We start from the raw sequence: 25638 nt of genomic DNA, 5'->3' as shown, positions 1-25638 counted from the left end.
TTACCTTAGAGTTCACTCTTGGTGTTGTACATTTGGACAAATGTATAATCACATGTATCTGTCATTGTAGTACCATACAGAACAGTTTCACTACCCTAAAAATCCTGTCTTTCACCCGTTCATCCCTCTTTCTCCCGTAATTCTTGGCAACCACTGATCTTTTTACAGTCTCCACCATTTGAGTTCTAGAATGTCTTATAGTTAGAATCATACCAGGTGTAGCCTTTTCAAATTTACTTATTTTATTTAATAATATGCATTTGAGTTTCCTCCATATCTTTTCATGTTTTCATGGCTTGATAGTTTGTTGTTGTTGTTGTTGTTCTGAATATCATTTCATTGCCCAGATGTACTGCAGCTTATCCACTAATCTACTGAAGGATATCTTGGTTCCAAGTTTTGACAATCACAAGTAAAGCTGCTATAGGCATTGGTGTGCCAGTTTTTGTGCGGACATAAGTTTTCAACTTCTCTGAGTAAAAACCAAGAAACATGATTGCTGGATCACATGGTACTGTTGCAGAATCACCTCCCAAAATTCAGGTCCATGTGCCCGATGCACACACAGGTAAACCCAAAACACCAAGACACCAGTGCTTGGAGTCAGACGAAGGTTTATTTGATTTGGGCAAAACAAGAGGACAGGAGAGCAAGATCTCTCAAATTCATCTTTCCCAAAAGCAAAAGTAGGGAGTTTTTATGCAGCTCAGGAGTGGGGGTGGGGGGAGCATTCCAAAGAACTGAGAGAGAAGTCCATGTTTCTTTAGTCATAAATATCACTTTTTCACATCAGGCTCTTGGGCGCCAGCAGCTGGTTGTAGCTACCTTGGAGACATTCTTTCCTTCTGCAAAACAAACTCATAAATTCTCCTTGAAACCCTGAAGTTACCTCCTCCCGCTTGACAAAGAAACAGTACATCAGCAACACAAAATTATATTGTGAGAACAAAAGGAGTTGAGCAAGAGGAACAGTTAATATGTGAACAAAGGCCTAATTAAGAATCGAATTGTTTAATTCTAGCTGCCAAAAATACTAGAGGCATTAAAATCACAAGGGGCTTGTCTACAATATGTTCAATTAATTAAACAAGGAGGCCATTAGACCGAGGTGGCACTAATGCTGTGGTAGCTTAGGTAAGCAAAGCCAAATCTAATCCTGCAAATGGTTCAAGATTATGAAATCAAAAACCACTAAGGACAACCAACCACAAACAGCTAATGAGACTTTAAGCTATACACAGTCAGATGATCTCCTTTCTTTGCTTCTGCAACTCCTCTCTAGAAGTCTTTTCTCTAGCGCCTGCCAGTGAAGTGCCCCTAACTATGTCCAGTTGGGTGCTGCCCTATTTGAATAGATTTTTGCTCAAATAAACTTAAAAATTTTTTAATATGCCTCTGTTTATCTTTTAACAGATGTGATACTGTGATACTATAAGAAACATATATTTGGTCTTGTCCCTGGTTCCTTTCCCAGAGCTCCTAAAATCCTAATAGTTTACAGAGTAAGGAGTGTCTCTTGTATGCTAATGAGATGACTGGTGGCTGGGGGCTAAATAACTTCAGGATGGGGGCTGGTCACCCAAAGACCTAAGCACAATTAGAGGATCGGACTTTCAATCCCACCCCCAACCTCCTAGGAGGAGAAAGGGAATAGAGTTTGAGTTGATTACCAATGGTTAATGACCTCATCAATCATGCCCAGGTAAGGAAACCTTCACAAAAACCCCTGAACCACAGAGACCTTCCAGGTTGGTAAACACATTCACACTCTGGGAGGGTGGCACATCCCAACACAATGGGGACAGAAGCTCCTGCGCTCAGGACACTTACAGACCTCGCCCTGTGTACCTCTTCATCTAGCTGTTCATTTGTATTTTTTACAATGTCCTTTAAAATAAACAGGTAATAATAAGTTAAGCGTTTCCCTGAATTCAGTGAGCCATTCTAGCAAATTATCAAACCTAAGAAGGGAGTTGTGGGAACTCACAACTTTGTAGCCAAGTTGGAATAAAAAGTACAAACTGCCAGTTATAAAAAAAAAAGTCACAGGGATGTAATGTATCACATAGGGAATATAGTCAATAATATTGTAATAATGATAGATGGGGCCAGATGGATACTAGACTTATAGTGGTGATGACTCTATAAGGTATATAAGTACCTAATCACTATGTTGTACACATAAAACTAATATAATATTGTATGTCAACTGTAATTAAAGTGTAAATTAAAAATTTTTTTAAAAGTCATTGCCAAACCCAAGGTCATCTAGATAACATCTTCTATGTTATCTTCTAGGAGTTTTATAGTTTTGCATTTTTCATGTAGCTTTGTGATCCATTTTGTGTCCATTTTTGTGTAAATGTAAGAACTGTGTCTAAATCAGCAGTTCCCAGCATTTTGGCACCAGGAACTGGTGCTTCTATGACAATCTAATGCCTGATGACCTGAGGTGGAGCTGAGACAGTGATGCTAGCACTGGGGAGCAGCTGCAAATACAGATGAAGCTGCGCTCACTTGCCCGCAGCTCACCTACTGCTGTGCAGCCTGTTCTGAATGGGCCACTGACTAGTAGTGGTCCATGGCCTGGGAGTTGGGGATCCTTGGTTTAGATTATTATTATTATTATTTGGGGGCATGGGTCTTCTACTTCTTACTGCATTTATTTCTTTAGATTTATTTCTAGATAAATATTCATCTTTTTTTTTTTTTCTGATTGATCTCATTCATTCATTGTCATGGCTTCTCCTGTCTTCTAGAAAGGTACTCAAGTACCAGTCCATGGACTAGTTGCAACAGAATCAACAGAATCCAATAAGGGGGCTTATTAGAAATACAGCTTCCTCGGTGTCCTTAGGATTAAAACTTCTGGGACTCAGAATTTTAACATAATTTTTAGCAGAGAATCATATTTAAGGATGCATATTTAAGGGGATCTGAGGAGCAATCTTGGTAATCCTTGTTCTAGGAGATGCTGAACAAATTTACATTTATTTCTTTAATCAATCCTGAGGGTTTCCTGAGTTCTGCGTGCACCTCCAACAGAGGAACATCCCCTTAGCCTTGACCTTGACCAAGCCATTTAGCCTCTCTTAGCCTATTTTCTCATCTGTAAAGTGAGAATGATAACATTTTCTCCCTTCCAGAGTTGTTGGGGGAATTAGATATTGCACTATTCTGACTTCACCAATGAGAAAGCACTCAATAAAAAACAGCTGTTATTTTCCGTCCTCCCGTAACACTTATCATGTGGTATTAGAGGGGACTCTCTCTGTCCTCAAAACTGTGAGCTTGTCAGCAGCAAAGACACGATCTCGTTCATCATTGTCTGCCAGCATCGACACATTATAGCCATTTGACAAATGCCTTGACTAGGTGTTGAAAAAATAACTGAGTGAATCGATTCTTCACATATGATGTCACAGAATTTAAAATATATATATATATATATATTCCTTTTGTTTATGTGTGTGTTCGGGGAGGAACAAGAGACATAGTTGTGGCAGGAATGAAAAAAGAGAATGCCGACCACTTTTCTCATACATCTTTCTTGTTACTGCCCAGAAAAAAGTGGCATAAGTCTGTTGTTAAATCTGTGCCCCTTTTCCTTGCTTGACTGGCGTATGAGATCTAATATTTTTGCCATTTTGACTTTCCTTTCAGGACCTGCTGGGTCCTCTGCCCCTCCCTGCCATGGGTCCATGGGTACTAAGTTTTTGTCACTGTCACCAAGGAAACAGCAGAGATTCCTCATTCCACAGCTCTCGCATCTAAACTCTGGTTGCCTTTGTCCACTGAGCTAGCTAAATTCTTTGTGTGCACACTAAATCAACTGCCTGCTATACAGAACTTTACCCATTATTCTACCTTGGGGGCTGGGCGGGGGGGAACCCGATGTCTAACAATTTCTTTTCTTGGGAATGGCCTTTGTCCAGGCCTGTCAATACTCTTAAATGCACCAGACATGTTGGTCCCTATGAGCAAATATAAAAATTGCCTATTTAGCCTTTGCGGTGTAGGCAATATGAGTGCGGGTAAATTTTAAAGCACGCAACAGAGCATGCATAATGGGTTTCCCTTTTAAAAGCACAGTAAACCAAAAATAAACCTGACAAAGGACAGCTGTAGAGTTTTAACATGTGGAAAACTCTACAGGCGGCAGTTATGTAACTAGAAAAAAAAACAACATGATAAATATTTCACACTGTTAGATGAACTTCCAACTCTGATATGTGAAAAGCAAAGGACACAAAACACACCTTAGCTCTCCAAGGAGCAAAATGTTTACAATGAGAGGGGCCCAAGGCAATTGCTAAAATCTGAGACTTGCTTCCAGCTGGAGTCTTGATAGCTTTTTTTTTTTCAACCCTCGAGTCCAAGGCGGAGCCGGCGAACCCCATCTCTCCGGAGCGCCTCCCTGGCAGCTTCGCTCCACAGCCAGACTTTTTAATACAAATCTCCACCTCTAGACTTAAAACCCCAAAAGAAGTTTTGCGCCAAAGAGGGGAAGAGAGGAGTTGGAACAAGGCAGGCGAAGTTCCCCCTCCGCTGCGCCCCCCGCCCCCGGCTCCGCGCCCTGGGGACAGCTGGCAGCCCCGCGCCGGACCAGACAAAGCGGATCAATCCCGGCGGCGCGGGGGTGGGAGGACGACCCGCCAGGGCATCCCTTCCGCTCTTCGCCTGCTCCTGCCCCATTAGGACCCAGCCGACACCTCGTCCGGCGTCCACGGTCCGCCCTCGGCCCCCCACCCCAAAAAGGAAGGCCTAGACCCCATCCCTGGGCTAGCGAAGACCTGGCTCCGGCATCCAGCTGAGAGCGCCCCAGGCCGGGAGAAACTGACGTCGTATCAGGGTCCGCCCCTCCCCTCCCTAGTCTCCACGGGTCTCTCCTCCTCTCTCGTCCCAGAAGTTCAGGGGCCCCCGCCCGGCCTCCCGCACTCCGGCCGCCGGGACCTTCGGCCTCCGACGAGCAGCCAGCTCGGGCCCCCGGGAAGATGGCGAGGAGGAGCCGCCACCGCCTCCTCCTCTTGCTGCTGCGCTACCTGGTGGTCGCCCTGGGCTGTAAGTTGCTCGGGTACCTCCGCCCTCCCACCCGCTCCCGCTGGGAGCCGCTTCCCCGGACCTCCAGCCCCAGACGCGGCGCTCGCGCAAGGCCGGCTCCGGGCTCCGGGCTCCGGGCTCCGGGCGGTGGGTCCGCCGCGGGGCATCGGACCCGGCCCCCGGCGCTCCCGGAATCCGCGGTGCAGGCAGTTGCGGGAGCGGGGGGGCCCGAGGTCTTTGGTTTATTGTCACTAGCATCTGATTTTGTCAATTCTAGTAAGAGAAAATTAAGGGTCCACACCAGCAGGTTCTCGTTTTCTTGCAAAGTTGGGTTAAGTTTTCAAAGACAGAGGGACATGATTAGAATGCAAAACTCACGAACTACTTGCAAGATGCTAAGATCCCAAGATGGCATCACTCGGAGGCTGCAGCGGGCCACACAAAGTACCGGAGGAAGGGGCAGTGTTGGCGTTTTGGGGGCTTTTCTGAGGGTCCCCATTGTGCCGGGAATTTGTAGTGCGCTCGTAGGGCAGCGGGTGGAGGGAATTCGTGGCTGCTGAGCCAGAATTACTTTTATCCTCTCCACCTGCACATCTACATTCAGTTAAAGTCTGTTGGGAGGACTCTAGCCAGCTGCTGTGTCCTCAGGGGACGCCCAAGGGGACAATTGTTAGAAAGATGCTGAAGCTGAATGATTGATTCAGTAGCGGGTGAAGGGAGGGATGTGTTCCAAAGCCAATTTCACGGGATGGTTCTAAAAAGGATTTTCAAGGATTCTGGGCTCGTGATTTAAAATTCTGGGAACGTTTCCTATTATTTTGTTTGCTCCGCGTTAACTTTTTAGAGAAATGGAGGACTTACTAGAAATTACACTAGATCTTAAGCACTTAAGCAGTGAAGGCGTTTTTCTTTCGTTTTTCTTTTTTGTCGTTTTTCTTTCTCTTTTCTTTCCTTTTTTTTTTAAAAAAAAAATTAATAGAATGAATTATTGTTGCTATTCAAGTTCTGGTAATATAATGCTTAAAATAACCCGCCCGATGAGCATCTAATACCATAGTGCAATGACTTTTCCTCACGCTGTCATTGCCTGAATATTGTGATGTGGTGTGAACACTGTCCCTTAGTGAGGGAGTAAGGTGCAAGTTGTCTCTGTGAAAGAAATGAGCTGACTGACCTATATTATAGAACATCAAACCAGAAAGGCAAGGCTTCACAATAAAGCCATTATACAATTTTGAAATATCAATTGGTATCATGTTGAACACACAGAAAAAAAAAATGAAAAGCAACAAAGAAGCAGGCTAGAGAAATCATAACAGACAGAACTGCTGGAGAAGTCATGTATTCAGTTGACGATTCTAAATTTCAAATAAAAAAGACTGACTTTAGCGTAAAATTGTCACTAAAAACAGAGAAAACGGTTTTACTCTGCTATTACTGTTCTGATTAGAATAGAAATGATACACCCTAAGTTTGAAATTGTAGCCAAGAAACAACCAAGAGGCAAACACAGGCTTAGATGGATGGGCAGAATAACCTCTTCCTCAAGCTTTGGGTAAGTCTCACACATTAGCTCTTCTAACCCCATCCGGGACTACTTTGGAGGTGTGTAGAGATCTTTTAATATTGTTCCACGGGTGCCAAAAGTCTGGCATTGTGAGAATGTTTTCTTTTTCTTTTTTTTAAATAAACTTTTAAAATTTTATAACAGTTTCAATTTAAAGAAAAATAGTGAAGATAGTATAGAGAATTTTCATATACACCACACCCACTTTCCCCTATTTTGAATATCTTACTTAGTACGATACATTTGTCACAATTAATGAAGTAATAGTAATATGTTATTAACTAAAGTCCACACCTTCTTCAGTTTTCCTAATGTCCTTTTTTCTTCCAGGATCTCATCTAGGATACCACATTACATTTTAATAGTCTTGTCTTCTTCGTTTCTTCTTAGCTGTGACAGTTTCTCAGACTTCCCTTGTTTTGTATTACCTCGACAGATTTGAGGATTATGGCCTTCTGGTGAAATATTTTGTAGAATGCCCCTCAGCTGGTATTTCTCTGATGTTTTTCTCATGACTAGACTGGGTTCATGGGTTTTTGGGGAGGAAGATCACAGAAGTTAAGTGCTGTTTTCATCACATCATATTAAGGATACATACTATGAACATGAATTGTAACTGTTGATGTTAACCTTCATCACCTGGCTGGTAATGTATGTCAGGTTTCTCCATAGGCTACCCACCTTTTTCCCCTTCCAGTAGTGTATTTTTGGGAAGAAAGTCACTATGTACAACCCTCGCTGAAGAAAGAAGAGTTATGCTCCACCTCCTTGAGAGTGGAGTATCGCCATAAATTATTTGGAATTCTTCTGCTTGGGAGATGTATCTCTCCTCCCCTCCACATTCATTCATTCATTCATTCATTCATTCATTCATTTTCATATTAGCAGGGCTCATGAACATTTATTTTATACTTTGGATTATAATCTAATGCTATTTTATTTATTTTAGGGGTCAGATTATTACAGCGGTGACTATTGGTTAGTTCCTATGTGCCTATCGTGTGTGTACACTGTGTGTGTGTGTGTGTGTGTGTGTGTGTGTGTGTGTGTGTGTGTGTGTGTGTGTGTGTGTTTAGCATTTCCTTACTTTCTGGCACCACAGTATGCTTCAGGCTTATCTTGTATTTATGTTTTCTGCTCCAGTCCTAGAATCAGCCATTTCTCCAACGGTTCCTTTTACTGGAGAATGGTGTTAGAAGCCCAGATGTGGGCATTAGGTATGCTCATTGCTACTAGAGTGTTATTGAAAAACAAAAATGTTTTTTGGGCTCGGGTTTACTGTACAGTCTTATTTGTGATCTTTCTACTCAAGTTTAATGTCCAGATTCAAAAACAGTATATTTAAGGCTTAGCATATATATATCAGACAGTGTTCCTTAAATATTCTTTCTTTTTAGGATGTCAACAAACTCAAGAGACAGAACATATCTTCAACTTATAGATAGTGACCCCAGGACAGCTGTTACTTGTCTGAATTCACTTATCTAGGCTGAAAATAAGTGGAACTAGGATTTAAAAATCTGAGAATTTGTTCCATAGATAACTGGACTTCACTCCTCAATTTTTCTGAGTGCTTACCCCTTTTGCTTGTCTTCATTCAAGGAAAGAATGAAGTGGATTTAGTGGATTTTATAGGTTTCTTATTCTCTAATTACATAGTCATCTTAATATTCATTCCAAATATAACTGTACCACCTGTTTGTCCTAGTCCTATCATGTGCACATCATGCTTATTCCATTCTTTCCTTTTATTTCTGTTTGTCTTTTTTTCTTTCTTTGTAGTCTGGAGGATTCTTTTTGTTGTTGCTGCCATCACTTAAACTATGCTTTCAGTGTGCCTGTTGACGTATAGACATTTATTTGTGTTACTTGAATTCTCTTTTTATTTCCCATTAAAATGGAAGCTCCATAAGGGAAAGAATTTTGTGATGTTTGCTCACCGCTATATGGCCAGTGATGAGTAAGTACCTGGTTAATAATAGTAGCTATAAATATATACCTGTGGATTAGGTGGGAAGGGAATAAGGTAGAATGGATAGAAGAAATGGATGCATGGAATTAATGATCTCAATTTAAACTATGAATCCCTAAGTAGGTGGGGTGTCAGATTTCTCTGAGTTGACATTTAAGCTGATACCTCCAAAAACAAGGGAAGCGAATGTTCAGTATCTGAGGCAGGGGAGGAAACTGTCATGCATTCTGGGATTTTCACAGCCAAGGAGTTGAATAGAAGTGAGAAGAGTGTGCTGTTCTTGACACTGTGGCTGGGGGCAGCTGGTTCTCAGATCTGGACTGGAACCCTGGTGCTGACCTAGTCTGGTGAGAGTATTTCAAGAGCTACACTCTTAGCTCCCCATTGTCTTGGCTCAAAAAGTCCTGAGCAGGAATCCTTGTGAGCCTAATAGACAGGAGTTTTAGTTCTTAACCAAAGAGTCTTGCCTTTTTCTCTTTCTCCTTCTTATGCCATTGGCATCGAGTTTTTATTTGTTTGGTTGGATTTTCTGGGTTTTTTTGGTTTTCAAAGTTTCTCACAGGGATGGTTTGGGAGAGATTTGTCTTTATATTTGTAAGGAGCAGAAAAGCCTAGCTGGGTCTTTCCCCTTTGTATGAGGCATTTTCAGTTTGCTTGGTCTCATTTTGTCACAACAGTCACCTGCTGTTTTTAATTTTAGCTTTGCTCACACTGTAAAAACTTGGTAAATACTTTATTATAGACATAGTCAAAGACAAAAATAGATTATTTTTAAATGCCTTTACTTATATGTTTAAAAATAATATATGTATATGGTAAATTCAAACTGCACAGAAAGGTTGTAAAATGAAAACTATATCTCCTTTCCAGCCCTCCTGACTTCTGTGCTATTCCTCACAAGTAACTTTTAACTTCCTTGTATATGTTCCAGAAAAAATGGGAGGAAAATATAATGGCAGCATATATGATATAGTTTCTTTGAAAATGAAGATTGGCTATGCTTGTTACCAAACTAAAGGAGTTTGTTTGCCTGTGCACATCAAAGCCAGATGAGACATGAACAGGAGTTTGCAGCCAAGAAAGTAAAAGTTTATTTAGGGAATTAGCACCAGAGACACAGGTGAGCTAGTGCTCAAAGACCTGGCTTCCCTGTAGCATGTAGGTTATAGATTATATAGTGCAAAATCACGAGACACCATAGGTTAGTGGTTCCGGGTCGTGTTTGGAGATAATTGGTTGGAGGTAGGTAAGGGTAATGAATCATTTCTTCAGGTCCTGAGGACAGTTCTGAAGTCTTTCTGGAGTTCTTCTGTCTGGTCTTTTGGGAAAGTAGCGAGGTGGTTTTCCTACCTTAGAGCTCAGGAGCTGGAACATAGCTTAGGCCAAGATGTTATCGTTAGCCTGCCAGAGGTCCGGACTGTGTGACCATTAGTCAGGGCCAGCTGCTGTCTGCTGCTGCCTCCGGGGTTGCTGATTACTTGGGGGATTTCTAGAGCTAGGATTTAAAACTAAATTGAATCAGAGTCATAAGGACCCTCAGTTTCATGCTTACTATTCTGCACCTTCCAACGAATCAGATCACGTTATATATAATATTCTGCTCCTCCTTACAGACATTTATTTTTACTAGTAATTAAGCCGCAGCCCAAAGCTCAGTCTCACAAACAGGCTCGTGATTACGTCTTACAGAGGCCTTTAAAACCCTAGGCCAACGTGCAGAGGGGCCACCTTCTAGTTAAAACCACCAAAAGTAAGTAGTGAAACAAAGTGTTATAACAAAACAGAAATACACTCCCAGACCAGTGTCCAAATCTAGAAAGAGAAAATTTTCAACCCAGACACAATGAACAAAGCCAAAAAGAGTAAGCGCCAACACCCAGAGACGCCAGCAGCAGCTAGGACTCACAGACAAGTGCAACCTGGTGCTATTTTTAAAGGAGACCAAAGAAGAAGTAATGACCACAGATAAAAAAGGGAACATGTTGAACTACTGGAATGTGCTAAATTTGAAAAGGGAGAATTGTGCTAAGGTTTTAAAAAACTGCTCTAGAGACACTGTAAAATGGGGATGGATTCTAATCAGAGGTAGAACTGACACAATGGAATAAACAATAACACAAGTGTAAATAAGCACTAATCTAATTGCTCCAATTATCAAATAATCTATATTAATTAATCTGTTATTTAATCCAATAATTTAAATACACAGCCAGTCATGTCATAAAAAATATGACAAAAATTGTACACAAGCTAACTGGAGCCATAGAATCATTATACTTTGGTGCCATATAATGCTTTCGGTTCCAGAACAAGTCAGGTTCTTTTGTGCCTTGTGTGTGTGCGTGTGTGTGTGTGTGTGTAAAGGAGTGAACATCTATGCCATTTTACCTAGATGCAATGTTTCTCCTTTCAAACTCCATCTTCTCTGTGTTATTGTTGTCACTGTTAAAATGTTCTCCGTGTGGCCAGATGTAATTCTTCTCTCGAGGTCTAAATTCCAAATCCCTTACATCTTCTCTCAAGCCTTCCCAAGTCATCCATTCTTCAACGCCAAAGTCTCCCACATATTGTACTCCTGGTGCTCTTGGTATGTTTCTTGTTCTCTTTTGGAACTTTCTGGGCTGTCTTGTTCTTTTTACATAGGATCTGTCTGCATTATGAGTTTGCTGAGGACAGAGACAACGCACCTTTGTGTCCCTAGAAATTAGTGTAGTACCTGATGCACAGGGGGTCTGTAATACCTAATTAAATAGAAGTAAGTGACCAGGAGTTTAATGTTTGTGTATTTGTTTCTTAGCTTCATAAAATCACATAAATTTAATAATAAAAGTCCCAGGACGGGTAAATTTAATAGTCCTTAGTGAATGCATAATTTTACCTCTCTTAGAACTCCCTCCTCCTTATAAACCATGGCCTCTCTAGAGTTACAAGGAAATGTAGAAAGTGGTCTGCCTTTTAGAGTTTTGAGACGTTTTGCTGATTGCCTGAGGCTTCCGTGTAGCCTAGAAATACATAAGCTCCTCCTTAGTAAACATTGATTAAAAACCCAGATGAATTAAACAGTACCTCCTCACAAGTTACCTGAGATATAACACAACATAGGATGTTAGAAAATTGTAAAATTATTCTCTGGAGCAGGGAACTGCAGACATTCCCCTCATAGTCCAATCTCTTTTGCCACTCAGTTGATATCATAGCAATCTATGTCTCACAATAGGCAAGTTTATTAAGAGAAATGAGAGGACCTGATAAAGTGATCTTTATTTCCAAACCAAAGATGGTTCTCCTAGGCATTCTTGTCTAGTCGTCATGACATCTTTGTGTGGGATCCTGACGCCTCTTCGTTAGCACTGAAAAAGTTTTCCTGAATCCATGTGACTCATCAGCTCATTCCAAGGGTATCATCTCGGAGTTCAGCATTAGGCAGATGCCAAGATTAGATACATCCCAAGAATCTTAGCTCTGTTGTTCTACTCCCCCAGAAAAGCTGTCTGGAGATGCTGGAATGTTCAAACATCACTACTGGGGACACTGGTCTTCTAACTTTAATTATATACACTACTTCTTTTAGAAAGAGCACATGTCTCACCATAAGTTTCCAGTTATAAATTATATATGTGTATTCCTGTATCAATATATTATATTAATTATAAAACATACATAGAATAAATATCCAACGAAATTAGTTGTTCTCATTGTGTTATAGATATGTCTTTGTTTGATATATAGGATTTGCTTTAAAATTCCTCAACAACAAAAAGTAAATTAGGCAAAGTCTTTATAACTATTGAATTCAAGTAATGAATACAGTATATGGGGTTTATTGTTCTACTTTTGTGGATATTTAAAACTTTTCATAGTAAAAAACTATTTAAACCCATAAAAACAGAAAAAAAGAGATAAGCATGATAAATATAGTATGGAAATTCTATTACTGCTTCACGCCTCAGAGTTTTCTTATACACTCCGCCTTAGAGTTTACTGGTTTAAAGAGAAAATAAATGAACCAAAGTGAATCTACTTGAAATATCTGAAATGTCTATTCACTAACCTCTACACTTTAAGCAGGGCGGTCAGTATGCGAAACCCAAATTCTACTTTGACAGCCCCCTTTTAAATCTTTCAGTCTGTCTCACACTAATAGAAAACAAAATGCCTTACAACATACAAGCACACACGCTATTATTAACAGGAGCTCCAAGTTGCTGGGGTGTACAGCGAAGTCCATTAATAAATCTACTGCATAGCAGCTAGATTTTTATTCATGATGCAGCATTGGCCTTTCAGTTCATTTCTTTTGAAAGGGACTTTAATATTTTATTTCCTAAAATGTAAAAAAGTACCCATTAGAAGAGTGCCTGTCATAGTCATAGACCAGTGGCAAGAAAAGGTAAATGCAAACGAGAGAGAGTTGATTAAATTTCTCAAAATTAATATTTTTTCTCTTGTATTTATTTTTGGAGACTGGTTCAATCAAACCTTTTTGGTCAATCCTCTGGCTCTAGTAAACAACAAGAGAATACCTGCGGGTTTTTTATAGGATGAGGACGTATCCAGCATTGGACATATCAACCCAAACACATTTCAAAATTGCTCATACTTTCTAAAATATTCATTTAATGTTCAAATCCATGTCATTAATAACTCAACATCAAGTTTCACACGAGTTCTTTATATGATTTAATTACCTAGATTTTCTTTAATCCTGAAGATCTTGAAGCTCTGAGGATTATCTAGAAAAGATTGGCTGTTGGGGAAAAAAATGGAAAACATAGAGGCATTTAGCAGCCTAGCATCTGTGTCAGCAGCTCATGCACACTATCGATGTAGTCATTTATGTCAGAAGTTATTTCCATGCTGGATAACACTTTCCCCAAATACACTCTGAATTTATGAGCAAGGGAGTATAGATGCTAATAGAAGAAAGAGTTTTACTTCACCTCCCATTCCATTACCTCTTAGTTTTAGAGTGAAAGGTTGCATCACAGCCCTCTCATAGAATTTATATTTAGAGTCATAATTATTTGAACAAACAAGTTGGATCTCTCTTGCTTGTACCATTTTATACTTTCAACTCTTTATCTTTAGCAGTGAGATACCAAAGTAATGATGAGACCTGTCAAGACCAGCCTTTTACATTATGTGGCCTAGAATGTCTGAAGAAACTTATTTCTAATTATTAGAAGATAAAAGGACTAATAATTTTGGAAGAAGGATACAGAAATACTTCCTGTATAGAGCAAAGTTATCTCACTAGTGAGCACTGAATATATATGTTTCTTTTCAGAGGACAATAGATTCTCATCTTTTACTGGAAAGAATATGAGTTGCATCTTCTCCAATAGGGTGATTCAGTGACATGTTCACACCGACTAAGATGGTGGGTGGAAACACCTTCAGTTTTTAAATCGATTAATTTTACAAGTTATATTTCTAAGTATGTTTGACAGCGGTACATTATCGAATTCATAAGTTAAATGTTCAGGTGAGATGCCTCTATTGGAGGCTCAAAAGACCTCCTTATCTCTTAAACCATAAATGTCAAATTTCTTCACAAAGCAACAAAAAGTACGATAAAAATAAAGTGGAGCTTGGGATCCAAAGAACTAAGATTGTGCCAGTTCTGCTCTTAGTGATACGGCTTTAGAAAATGATTTTATTTTGTTAGATTCTTATTTTTCTTGTTTGTAAAATGAGGGGATTTGATTCGATGATGATTAGAGTTCTTTAAAATTTAACATTTTATGTTTTTAAATGGGGAAAAAATATACCATACCTACCATACTTAGATGGTAAAATTAATTTATATGAAATCGAGAACATGTTTTAATGCTAAAACATGTTCAGAGGTTTTATTGATTAGAACACAGAGTTTATTTTAAAAGGAACAAGGTATGGGCTCCCAAAATGGCTTGGTATTTGTGGAATTGATTGCATATTATGTATAAAGTCTCTATTTGATGCAGTAGGCATCAGGAAGTTGCTGGAAGTTTTGAAGAGTGAAACAATATGCAAAAAAAAAATGGCACTTGGGATAAACAATAATTTTGATCTTTACATATAGACAGATTTAAGAGAAAAGAGGTGACTAGAGCCCAGGTAGGTGTTAGATAATAGAGTCCATGTTTAAGGTAGCAACTGTCAAAATTGTTTAGGAAGAGTTAAATTCTGAAGATACAGAAAATAGAAATTGGTAAGATTTAGTGGTTATGTGGTTTATGTGGTTAATGGAATGAGGTGATTAAATATGGAGGACATCAAATAAACCAAAACAGTAATTCCAAGGTTATAAACTTGAAGAACCAGAGAAATCCTAGTATTTGAAGTGAAAAGAAATGATTATTTTCTACAATCCAGGAGGCAATAAAATATCCAGCTAAAAATGTCTCCATAGATGAGTGGAAAGAGGATGAGAAGTGTAAATAACCTGTGTCTATCCCCTGTATTTAAGTGGTAAATAAAAATAGAAAGGTCGAGTCACTCTGGGAGAAAATATGGAAGTGGATTAGTAGGGGCCAAAGGACTGAACTCTGGAGACTGCTCAGTTAAAGACTATAAAAGAGCAGAGACAATGATGAAAAGGTGCCCAAAGAAAAAATAGGAAAACAACAGAACCAGTGTCCTGGAAGCAGGGAGGAATTCTGCCAAGTCAGTGGTTATTTGGAGGCTTCAAAGAAAAGAGAAAAGATCAGAGTGAAGAAATGAGCAGCCTAAGGGATTAAAAAGTAAAGAAACAGAACTTTAGGATTGACTTTCACAGAAATTATACTACTTAACCTGATGTTAGCATCCCTGTGTGGTACCTAGTACTATTTCTATGAGTTTCATAAATGAAACACAGAGGCTTAGAATATTTTTAGGGCAAGAATTAAAGAAGTTAGAACTGCTGACTCCGAATCCTATTTTTTCCTCAGTGGACATGAGGATACTTAAAAGTGTAATGAAAGGTAAAAGGCTGAGGAGATTTTAGGACAAATGAAGGTGCTTTTTTTTTTTCTGGTGTTCACTTCAGCAATATGAAGGTGCAATGATGTATAGATTGTTATGTATAGATTTAGAATGTTATGCCTTGTTATGTATAGATTTAGAATCAGCATACAGTATCCTGCAGAGATGCTGCAAGGATGACTAATATTTTCTGCCATAAGAAGAAAATAATTTGTTCTGTTTAAAATGTGGTTAATGGTTAAAACATACCTTAATGTGTTATTAAAATTCTTCCTGACATTTAGTATATTTATAGTGTGGTTGACTCAACATATATAAATGCTTTCCACATTCACAACTCAAATTGAATTTAGAGCAATATTAACCTGAAGGTAAGCTTTTACGCCTCTAATAAATATTGCATGATCTGAAAATATTGTTTAGCTAAATGGGAAAAATATCCAAAAATTAGTATATCCAATACTGTCAGGGATTTATTATCAAATTTAGTTATCTTAACAGTATCACAAATCACTGACTAGGGAAATAGAAAAAGTTCCCCATAATTTTCTGGCCTTTTTTCTTAAAGTTAATATTAAAAGAAAACATTAATTTGCCTTAAGCAAAAATAAAGATTGTTATATATTGTACATTTCCTAGATTTTGTATATGTATTGTTTTTTAAGTTACTATGTGCTATCTGATAGTGGGACACAAGGATGTTTTTTCTTTTAGTTAATTTTTTTGGTACCATTTTATAATTTCTTTTGCCTTTTACTATTTACCAACTTTGGTTTCCATGGGAACAGGATCAGTCAGAAAGTATTTGGGATTCTTTCAGAATGTTGAGTTCAGGATTCCTAATTAGGTTTCAGGCACTTGTATCCTAGTTAATATGAGTCTCTGTGTCATATTTTTTGTTGCCTTAAGAAACATCTAAACCTATAGAGAGTTTTTATGAGTTTATTTGAGCCAAACTGATGACAATTGCCAAAAAGCATAATCTCAATGGATTGAGAAAATACTCCAGAGAATGGCAGTTTTGCAGCTTATTTTATACACCAGAAGTAGAGGAGACCTGAGAGAGGTTACATGAAATTCATTGGTGGTAGATTAAGGAGGCAGGAGAAAGAAAAGGAAGGAAATCTCTGGGATTGGATAAAAAGCAAAATGGAGAGACATACTTCTTTTACATTCGTGGGTACAGGGTAGTTAATTAACATTTATCACACATAGAGATAGATGGTGAGTGGGCAACCAGATAACAGTGAGGGGTTCTGTGCTCTCGTGCAGTGGGTGTGTCCTCAGGGGTCTGGAAAAGGAGATTACTCTGACATTTCAAAGATATGTTATCTTAGATACAAAGAGACAATAGACAGGCTCACTTTTAAGGTAAAGATGAACCTTTATCAAGGAAGCTACAGGTCTAGGACATGACTACACGCCGTGACTCTCTTTTAGGAATTTTTATGTTCTGACCATCCTATATGGTTACTTTCGGTCTCTGAGTTTGTAGAGCCCGCCATGCAGGCTGCCCCTGAGCCTGTCAGGTTTAGTATGTGGCCCTTTTTTCATCCACACTTTGGAGATGGAGACAACTGGCGTATGATTTCACAATAGGTTTGCATTTTCAAAGGTTTTTATTAAAGATTTGGGTCAGAGGGCTTTAAAATCATTTAAATGTGTGGTAAAGCATGTCTGAAAAACATGAAATATCTTTTGGCATATCATTCTTGACAGATAAGGAGACTTAAGAGATACCAGTTATCCCAGTTAAATTCAACATTGGTTAAGTTTTTCTTAGCTGAAAACATCATTATCTTTTGAGATACAACAGATTGTGAGTAGGAAGAATTGGGCTTCAATTTAGAGCAGTGAGTAAGTAAGTATGTCAAGAGAGGTAGGAGAAAATAACAGAATTGAAAAGCCTCCAAACTGTACCAAAAAGATCTTAAATGAATCCCGTGTCCCCTCTAACACCTCCCTTTCAGTTCTGTTGTAAGAACAAGCATACCCGTGGAATATAATGTAGACCATAGGTTTTACTCTTAAAAAATTAACTTTATGGTAATGTTACATCAGCTGTTCAAGTGGAGAACACTCAGTTTATAAACAAAGCTTTTCTGTTAGGTGAGAGTGAGTTCAAGAAATTTAATGGGGAATTCACCAGGGCACTCCCAACAGGCGTTACTGCCCCGAGGGGGTATTTTGGAGTTTTGCCGGACCTGTTTGATTGTCATAGTGATGAGTGGGTGCTGGGTGGGTGCTCAGTGTCCAGGGTTGATAAATATCTGTGTGCCAGACAATGTTGTAAAATAAAGAATTTCCCTGTGTCCCTCACCCTTCAACCTTCTTGGCTTCCTCAAGGCCCACTGCATGTTCATGTAAGTGAAAACTTTATAAATATCTCAGCCTATAATTTATACTACTTCACCTATAAACACAAATTTTTTCTTTGCACAGCCTTAATATATAACCAAATATACAAGTTCCTGTTCTAATGTCCACAGTCATCTTGTTCTTTATTTTTCTGTATCACTCAGAATGGCTTCTAGTTGTCTTCTCTTAAATTCAATTTAACATTTCAAGTATGGACTAATATCTGATTTTTTTATTGTGTCTTCTAGTGTACTCATGTATAAGCATTTATAAACTGAAATATATATTATTTTACTATAAATTGATTTCATTTTATTAATGTTAGAGGAACAATAGTTTTTTAAGTTTTATATACATATATACATATATACATACAAACACATAAAATGTTATATTATCTATAAATTTTATTTTAGAATAGTGAAGGGGGGGAATCAAAAATTTATTGTAAAAAGAGATTCTGAGAGTGTCGAGAGCCAACCAGTTAAAAAATCAATGCAAATTACATGCATTTCATCTCTGCACTAAATTCTTCAGTTTGTGTCAGTTGAAGACAGGAAATTTATAATATATTTTATTTTTAGAGAATCTGCTTTTCTCTTTCCAAGATTCATTTTTAGCTGATCTGAAATAAAAAACTAAATAAGAGAAAAATGTTAAAATAATGACTACAAAATCTGAAGAATAACTGTGTGTGCATGTGCAGACACATTTCACTAAAATATGTCATGTTTCCTTTTATAGGTAATGTCAGTTAAGGTGACAGTAGAGTTATGCAGTATCAACATTAGTTTTAGATTTTTGTGCTGAGGCCATAAACCTTTAATATTATCAAAGAAATCTTAAATTGTAACCAAAATTTAATACTTTACTTTAATCCAGCTAGTATTATTTGTGGGTCTAGATTGAAAAAATACATAGTTTATACTACATTAAAAACATTTCATACGTAAACGTAGTTTATACTATATATAAAATACAATAAATGAAGTTTATATGTCTGATTAGAATACAAAACATTCGGTTTCAGTTACAGTAGACAAATAATTAATTATTCCTACTGTGTGTTAAGCATGGTATAGGTATAAACATGTCAAACAGTTCCTAACACCATTATGTTCCTAACTATCCAGTGGAAGAATCAGATATTTGAAAAATAGTTTGTCATAAAAAAGACTTATTGAAAAGTGCTTTGTCAAATAGAAAACAGGCTGACTATGTGTAAAGGGACAGAGGGACTGGGGAAGGCTTTACCTTTCCTGACATTTGAGTCAGGCATTAAATTATACATTTAAGAAGCTCACTATTTGTCAGGAGATTGTTGGAGGGAGGGGAATCTAGGCAGAGAGAGTGGAGAATGCAAAGGCCTGTGGAGTGCAAAGAGCAGTGGCAGCCCCACGGAGGGTGACTTGAGCATAGGGTTTGTGGGTGCAGCGACTGAGCGGGGAGGCTGGAAAGACAGAGCCCAGTTCTGAAAGGCCATTTGAAGGCATTTGGAATTCATCCTGAAGGCATGGGGAAGCCTCTGAAGAAAGCTAAATATAATCAGATTGTATTTTAAGAAGCTAACTCATGGAAGAGTGAGGCAGATGAATTGTACACTTGTCCACATCTATATTCATCCTTAGTTATTTCCCTCCTGAATCAAAGCAAGAGTAGTCTATCCTGATGAAAGCTCATTTCTTACCTGAGCTCATGATGCTGTTCTTCCAGTTTCCTTGGGTCCTTTGCTTCAGTAGTTTATTCCTTCTCTCATAGATCTTCAACTTAGCAACATTACTAGCTTTCTTATCATAAACTATAGACATGCCCAACTCTCTACAGTTTTGAGAGGGGGGAAAAAAACCCACCCTGATTATTTAGCCTAACATCTTGAATCAGTGGTCTATACTTATTTTCTCCATTTTTTTACTGACCATTCAGCCCACTTTAAACTGCCCCTTCCCATGCCATTGAGATTGCTATTATTGTATCACCAATAATTTACTAGTTCTGAAATTCACAGCTTACTTTCAGTCAAAACGTTACTCGACTTCTCTGGAACATCAAACATTGTTGCTACTTCCTCCTTGAAAGTCTGCCCATTCTTGACATGGTCCTGTCTTGATTTTCTTATTTCTCTGATTATCTCTTCTCAGTCTTCTACCTGATGTCCTCTTGGACTTTTTCTCTCTTTTTCTACTGTAATGTTTCATGCTCTAAATTATTTTTCCCCCTGGAGAGTCACAATGCTCCTTAGCCTGTTAAAGGCTCTAAAAAGTCCTACAATAGAGAACTTTGTTTAACTTATAACCCAGTGTTTCTCAAACATTTATGACTATGGAACCCTCATCCTTCTTAAAAATTGCTGAAAGTCATGCCAGTCTGAGGGAGAGGAGACAGAAAAGGAGCATCAGAAAAGAGAAATAGGAAGGAATCATGTCACAAAAGCCACTCAATGTGACAAATCATAAATGCTATTTAATTTATTAAAATGGATTGGAAAGGAAAGTTCCACGGCTAGTCAAGATGTTACTTAGAGCTGTGACAGGAGAACTTACAAGAAGGAGTGAGACTTAGGAGGGGCCTTGAAGATTGGAAAGAATTTTAATGGAAGGGAGACAGAGCTCCCACTCCTGCCCACACCTCCTATCCAAGTGAAGACTGTGCACAAATGATAGGGAAGACTAACTAAACATGTCTTTTTATTGAAGATATGGACATGCCTCCAAGACGGGTGTTTGTTAAGGTTTAAAGGGACATGATTGACTGTTCTAGATCAGCTTTCTTAGAACATAATTGACGATGGAACATTTTTCTAAATTACAGCGTATCGCTGTGTCTCCAAAAGGAATTCTTAAGATATAAAACATACTTGTATTAAACTAAATACCCCCAAATTAATTTATTACTATAATTCATTATGGTGCTGTATTAGTCAGAGTTCTCCAGAGAAACAGAACCAACAGGATGTGTATATAGTATATATAAAAAAATTTATTTTAAGGAATTGGCTAATGTGATTAAGGGGGCAGGCAAGTCCAAAATCTACAGTCTTCCAGCTGGCTGGAGACCCAGAAAGATCCAATGCTACAATCCAAGTCCAAAAGCTGTCTGCTGGCAAAATCCCCTCTTGCTCTGAGGAGGTCACTCTTATTCTACTCAGACCTTCTACTGATTGGATGAAGTTCACCCACATTATGGAGGGTAATCCGCTTTATTCAAAGTCCACCAATTTAAATGTTAATCTCATTCAGAAACTGCTCTCACAGAAACATCTGGTACTGGCATAAAAACAGACACATAGATCAATGGAACAGAATAGAGAGCCCAGAAATAAACCCACGCCTACATGGTCGATTAATTTATGACTAAGTAGGCAAGAATATACAATGGAGTAAAGACAGTCTATTCAATAAATGATGTTGGGAAAATTGGACAGATACATGGAAAAAGAAAAGAAAAGAAAAGAAACTTACACCATATACAAAAATAAACTCAAAACAGATTAAAGACCTATATGTAAGACCCAAACCATAAAACTCCTAGAAGAAAACATAGGCAGTAAGCCCTCTGGCATTGCTCTTAGTTATATTGTTTCTAATATGTCACCTCAGGCAAAGGACACAATAGAAAAAATAAACAAATGGGACTACATCAAAATAAAAAGTTTTACACCGCAAAGAAAACCATCAACAAAACAGAAAGCTTACAGAATGGGAGAAGATATTCACCAAAGAGACATCCAATAAGGAGTTAATGTCCAAAATTCATAAAGAGCTCACACAACATAATACCAAAAAAACTAACGGTCCAATTAAAAGATGGGCAGAAAACCTGAATGGACATTTCTCCACAGAGGACCTACAGATAGCCAACAGACAAATGAAGAGAGATGCTCAACATCACGAATCATCTGGAATAAAGTTTGACCACATACCTGGGCAATGCATCCCATCCAGGTGGCCACAAAATTAATCATCACAATGCAATTTTAAATCGTATGTGAAAACTTTTTAAAAGCAAATGATTTTGTTAAAAAAAACTAAACTTCTCACCTTGTGTTATTAAAATTAGCATTTTTATTAATGTTTTACTTTTAAATGACATTTTTAAAACATGAACACTGATTTATGGCATTTAAAATCACATTAGAGGTAACTACTCAGCACAGTATTTTAGGAGGTGACTCATCATTTTTAACATCAAGTATATTCATATGTGTAATTTTTGTGAAAGCATAATATGAAAATTGAATCTTCACAGTAGTGTTGTGATAAACTAAATATTTAGTTTCAAATTGGCTGCTTCAAAATCTTTCATTGTTTATCTTGTGCCGCTTATCTCTTAATTTTAAAAATTAAGCATAGCTTTTTATATTCTATTTTGTTTTCTCCATAATTCTGTTTCATTCATTTGGCAAGTATTTATTGAGTATCTTATTACACATCTAGCATTATTCTCGGCTGTTGGGATATTGATAAAGAAAATCAAGGCCTGTGTACTCGATGTATAAGTACATGTTATAATATGTTAGAAGATGACAGGTACAATGAAAATTAAGAAAAATCAAGGCAGGATTAAGAGAATCAGGAGTTTGGAAGGGAAAAGGTCAGATGAAGGTGGGGTTGCAATATTAAATAGATCAGTCAGAGTAGACTTCATTTAGGAGGTGTCTTTTGAGCAAAAAATATGAAGAAATGAGGGAATTAATAGACATTTGAAGGAACAGGCTTGCTGGCAGAGAGAGTATGGCATGACCTGTTTTGAAGATAAACAAGGAGGCCTGTGTCCCTGGAGCAGAGGGAGGGGAGAGCTGAGGAAAGGACCTTTGAAAGGCAGTGAAGCCAATTATGTAGGGCCTTCTAGGCCAGTATAAGGACTTTCGTCTTTCCTCTGGGGTAGATGGAGAACTAATCCAAGGTTTTGAGCCAAAGAGTGCCATGATCTGATTTAGCATTTTAAAAGATCACTCTAAGGGATATGTGGGGATTAGATTTAAGAGGGGCTACATAGAGTAGAAGGCCAGTCAGGAGTCTATTCCAGTGATCCAAGCAAGAGATGGTGGTGTTCAGACCAGGTGGTAACAATGGAAGTGCCTCGGATTCTGGAGGCATTTTGAAGGTAGATCTGGTAGGATTTACTGATGAATTGGATATGGCTATGCTAAGTGGAATCATTAAGGATTACTGCAAGGTTTTTGGCCAGAGCTACTGGATAATCATCAGAGGTGGAGGAAAGTGGAGCAGGTTTAGAAAGAAAGGTGAGTTTTGGACATAGTGTTTGAAATGTCCATTAAACTCTCAAGTGGAGAGATTGAGAAAGCATTTGGATGTGAGTCCAGCGTTCAGCAGAAACATCTAGGTTGGAGATATCTATTTGGGAGTTGTTAGCATCAGGGAGTGTTTAATGCCACAAGTCTGGGTTGCATCACCAAGGAAGGAAGTATAGATAGTGACGAGTTAACGACCAAGGTTAAGATCATCCTGGGAGAGTGTGCCGTCCTGGACATTAAGTGTAGAAAGTGTATCGAGGAGAATGGTGTGATGAATTGTGTCAGATTGAGGTAGTTAGGGAAGGCTTCATCATAAGTCACATTTTACAGATGGTGAAATACAGCCCAAAGATGGCTGTAACTGTCCCAAACGCATCATAGCAAGGATGAAAGAAGTAGTATAATTTAAACCCAGGGCTTTCCACTCTAAGCAGCCACTGTAATGAAGAAGTCATACTATTATCATTTTTAAAAGGAAGAAAAAGATGTAACCCTAACAAGTCATTTTCTACTTTTATAGCCCATCCTAATACATGATTATTGTAATCATTTATGAAGCTAAATTTGCATCACCATATTGAATAAAAAGCAATGCAGAGTGAGAGAAGGAGGATGAGAAATAGATATTTATAAAGAATCTACCGTGTGCTAAGAACTAGGCTAAGCAGGTATGTGCTTTATTTGATCTTTACAACCAATGGGGGAGGCATTATTAGCTGCGTGTTACCTAAATGAAAACTAAGCTTTAGAAGGTTAAGGCTATAACTTGTCCATTGCTATGTGACTAGTAATTCATAGCACTGGGTTTTAAACCTAGCTCATTTTTTCTCTATCAGTTATGACTTCCTGAAGACAAGGAATGATTCTGTTTTCATCTGTAATTAGACTTAGGTCACATTTATAACGGACTACTCTTTCCTCATCCATCTGTACTTTAATGTTGCTTTTTGTTCCATTTTAGATAATATTTCGTCAAAAAGCCAAGCTATTGAAAATGGCTATTTTCAATAGCTATTGGTCATGGTGCAATACTGTTTAGTTCTTTATCACAATGATGAGAAGTCATCAAAAACTGAAGTGCTAAGACTGACTACATAATTTCAAAATATCTGGTTGACTCTGTCACAAATCCAGTCATGCTCATGCTGTACAAAATAGCAAACAGCCATTCTGCCTGAATTATGCTATGACTATTAGACTTTCACATGCCATATTTGGACACAAATACCTTTGTCCCTCTTTTTAATACTTGATCTGAATAAGGTTCAAAAAATTGGATCTTTAATATTCATATTCATTTTCCTACTATTTCAGGATGCAGCTTTATAGGTCCCACTAATTTGAATGCAAGCAGATTGTCTTAAGCAGTTTGAGCTGCTAAAACAAAAAATACCACAGACTGGTTGGCTCAAACAACAGATATTTATTTCTCATAGTTCTGGAGTCTGGAAGTCTGAGATTAAGGCGCTGGCGGATTCGGTGTCTATAGAAACTTGTTTCCTAGTTTCAGAATGTCAACGTCTCATTGTGTTCTTACATGGCTTGCAGAGCTAGCTAGCCCTCTGTAGTCTTTTATAAGGGCACTAATCCCATTCATGAGGGTTCCATCCTCATGAGCTAATCACCTCCTAAAGGTCCTGCCTCCTAATACCATCACATTGGAGAGTCAGGATTTCAACATATGAATTGGCAGGGGGGGGGGGCGAGGCACAAACATTCACCCCATAACACAAATGTTTATTAAACCATTTCTTTTACTGGTCTAGTGGACTGACTCTGAAAGTTGCATTGTGGTGTTAGCTCACAGTTGGATATAGTAGGACCAGTTTTGAAGTAAAAGAGGGAGTCAGAGAATTGTTTTAACCAAAAGAGGAAATTGTAGTACTTGGATTTAGAGCATCTGAGAAATCAGAGTAACTAATTCTGAGCAACCTTGTCTGACAGTTGTAAAATACAACAGTTAAGCAATGCCAAACCATTGTTTCCATGTTCTGCACTTCAAAATAAATGGTTCTTGTTCCTTTGGCTTCCTGAAGACTAATCAGAGGAAACATGAAACAACAATAAGCTGGGAGAGTTTCCCTTGGTTTTTAAATCTCTTCTGGAAGCATTTATGGTAATAGAATTTAACTAATAACATATGTGTGAAATGTAAGGGCTAAAGTTTTTATGAATCATGTATGAATCGTTATACATAATGTATGTAATGTAAGGGCTAAAGGTTTTATGAATCATCATCCACTAGGAGAGTTGAAAAATAAAATTCATATTTTAAGAATTGAAGTTTGAGAGAGAATGAGTACATGAACAGGTGAACTCTAAGTTCTTGGTTATATAAAATCTTTAGTATTTTAAAGGTTGAACTATCAAATAATGGACTCTGGAGACTGTTCTCTTTATTGTGAGTAGTCAAATCTAAAAAGCTAAATAAACGCATTAATAAGGAGAAGTCCATAATTGTGTGCATGGATGGGTTATTGGATCCCTCACGAAAAAAAA

General features: G+C 38.2%; 1 protein-coding gene and 2 long non-coding RNA genes across 3 annotated transcripts in view; 2 read left to right on the top strand and 1 right to left on the bottom strand.

Annotated features, from left to right (window-relative positions):
* Positions 1-2422: 2422 nt before the first annotated feature.
* On the bottom strand, positions 2423-18995 carry LOC111738420. Its single transcript, XR_002779844.1, has 3 exons — positions 18985-18995; positions 7776-7780; positions 2423-2552 (listed from the first exon to the last, which is right to left on the bottom strand). It is a non-coding gene; the product is annotated as an uncharacterized LOC111738420 (long non-coding RNA).
* Positions 4251-19272, top strand: LOC105290812. The gene is made up of 3 exons (XR_895784.2): positions 4251-5065; positions 6173-6176; positions 19251-19272. It is a non-coding gene; the product is annotated as an uncharacterized LOC105290812 (long non-coding RNA).
* Positions 19273-22925: 3653 nt separating this feature from the next.
* The window catches only part of JAM2 (junctional adhesion molecule 2), a 34251-nt gene continuing 31538 nt past the window's right edge, over positions 22926-25638 (top strand). The window contains exon 1 of the mRNA XM_023529544.1: positions 22926-23127. Within this exon, the coding sequence (XP_023385312.1) occupies positions 22926-23127 (202 nt within the window). The remainder of the gene's footprint in view (positions 23128-25638) is intronic.

This window comes from Pteropus vampyrus, unplaced genomic scaffold (assembly GCF_000151845.1).
Source record: "Pteropus vampyrus isolate Shadow unplaced genomic scaffold, Pvam_2.0 Scaffold38, whole genome shotgun sequence".
In the NCBI taxonomy this organism is placed as follows: domain Eukaryota; kingdom Metazoa; phylum Chordata; class Mammalia; order Chiroptera; family Pteropodidae; genus Pteropus; species Pteropus vampyrus.
Note: the sequence above shows the minus strand (reverse complement) of the source record. Positions and strands in the feature narration are given on the sequence as shown.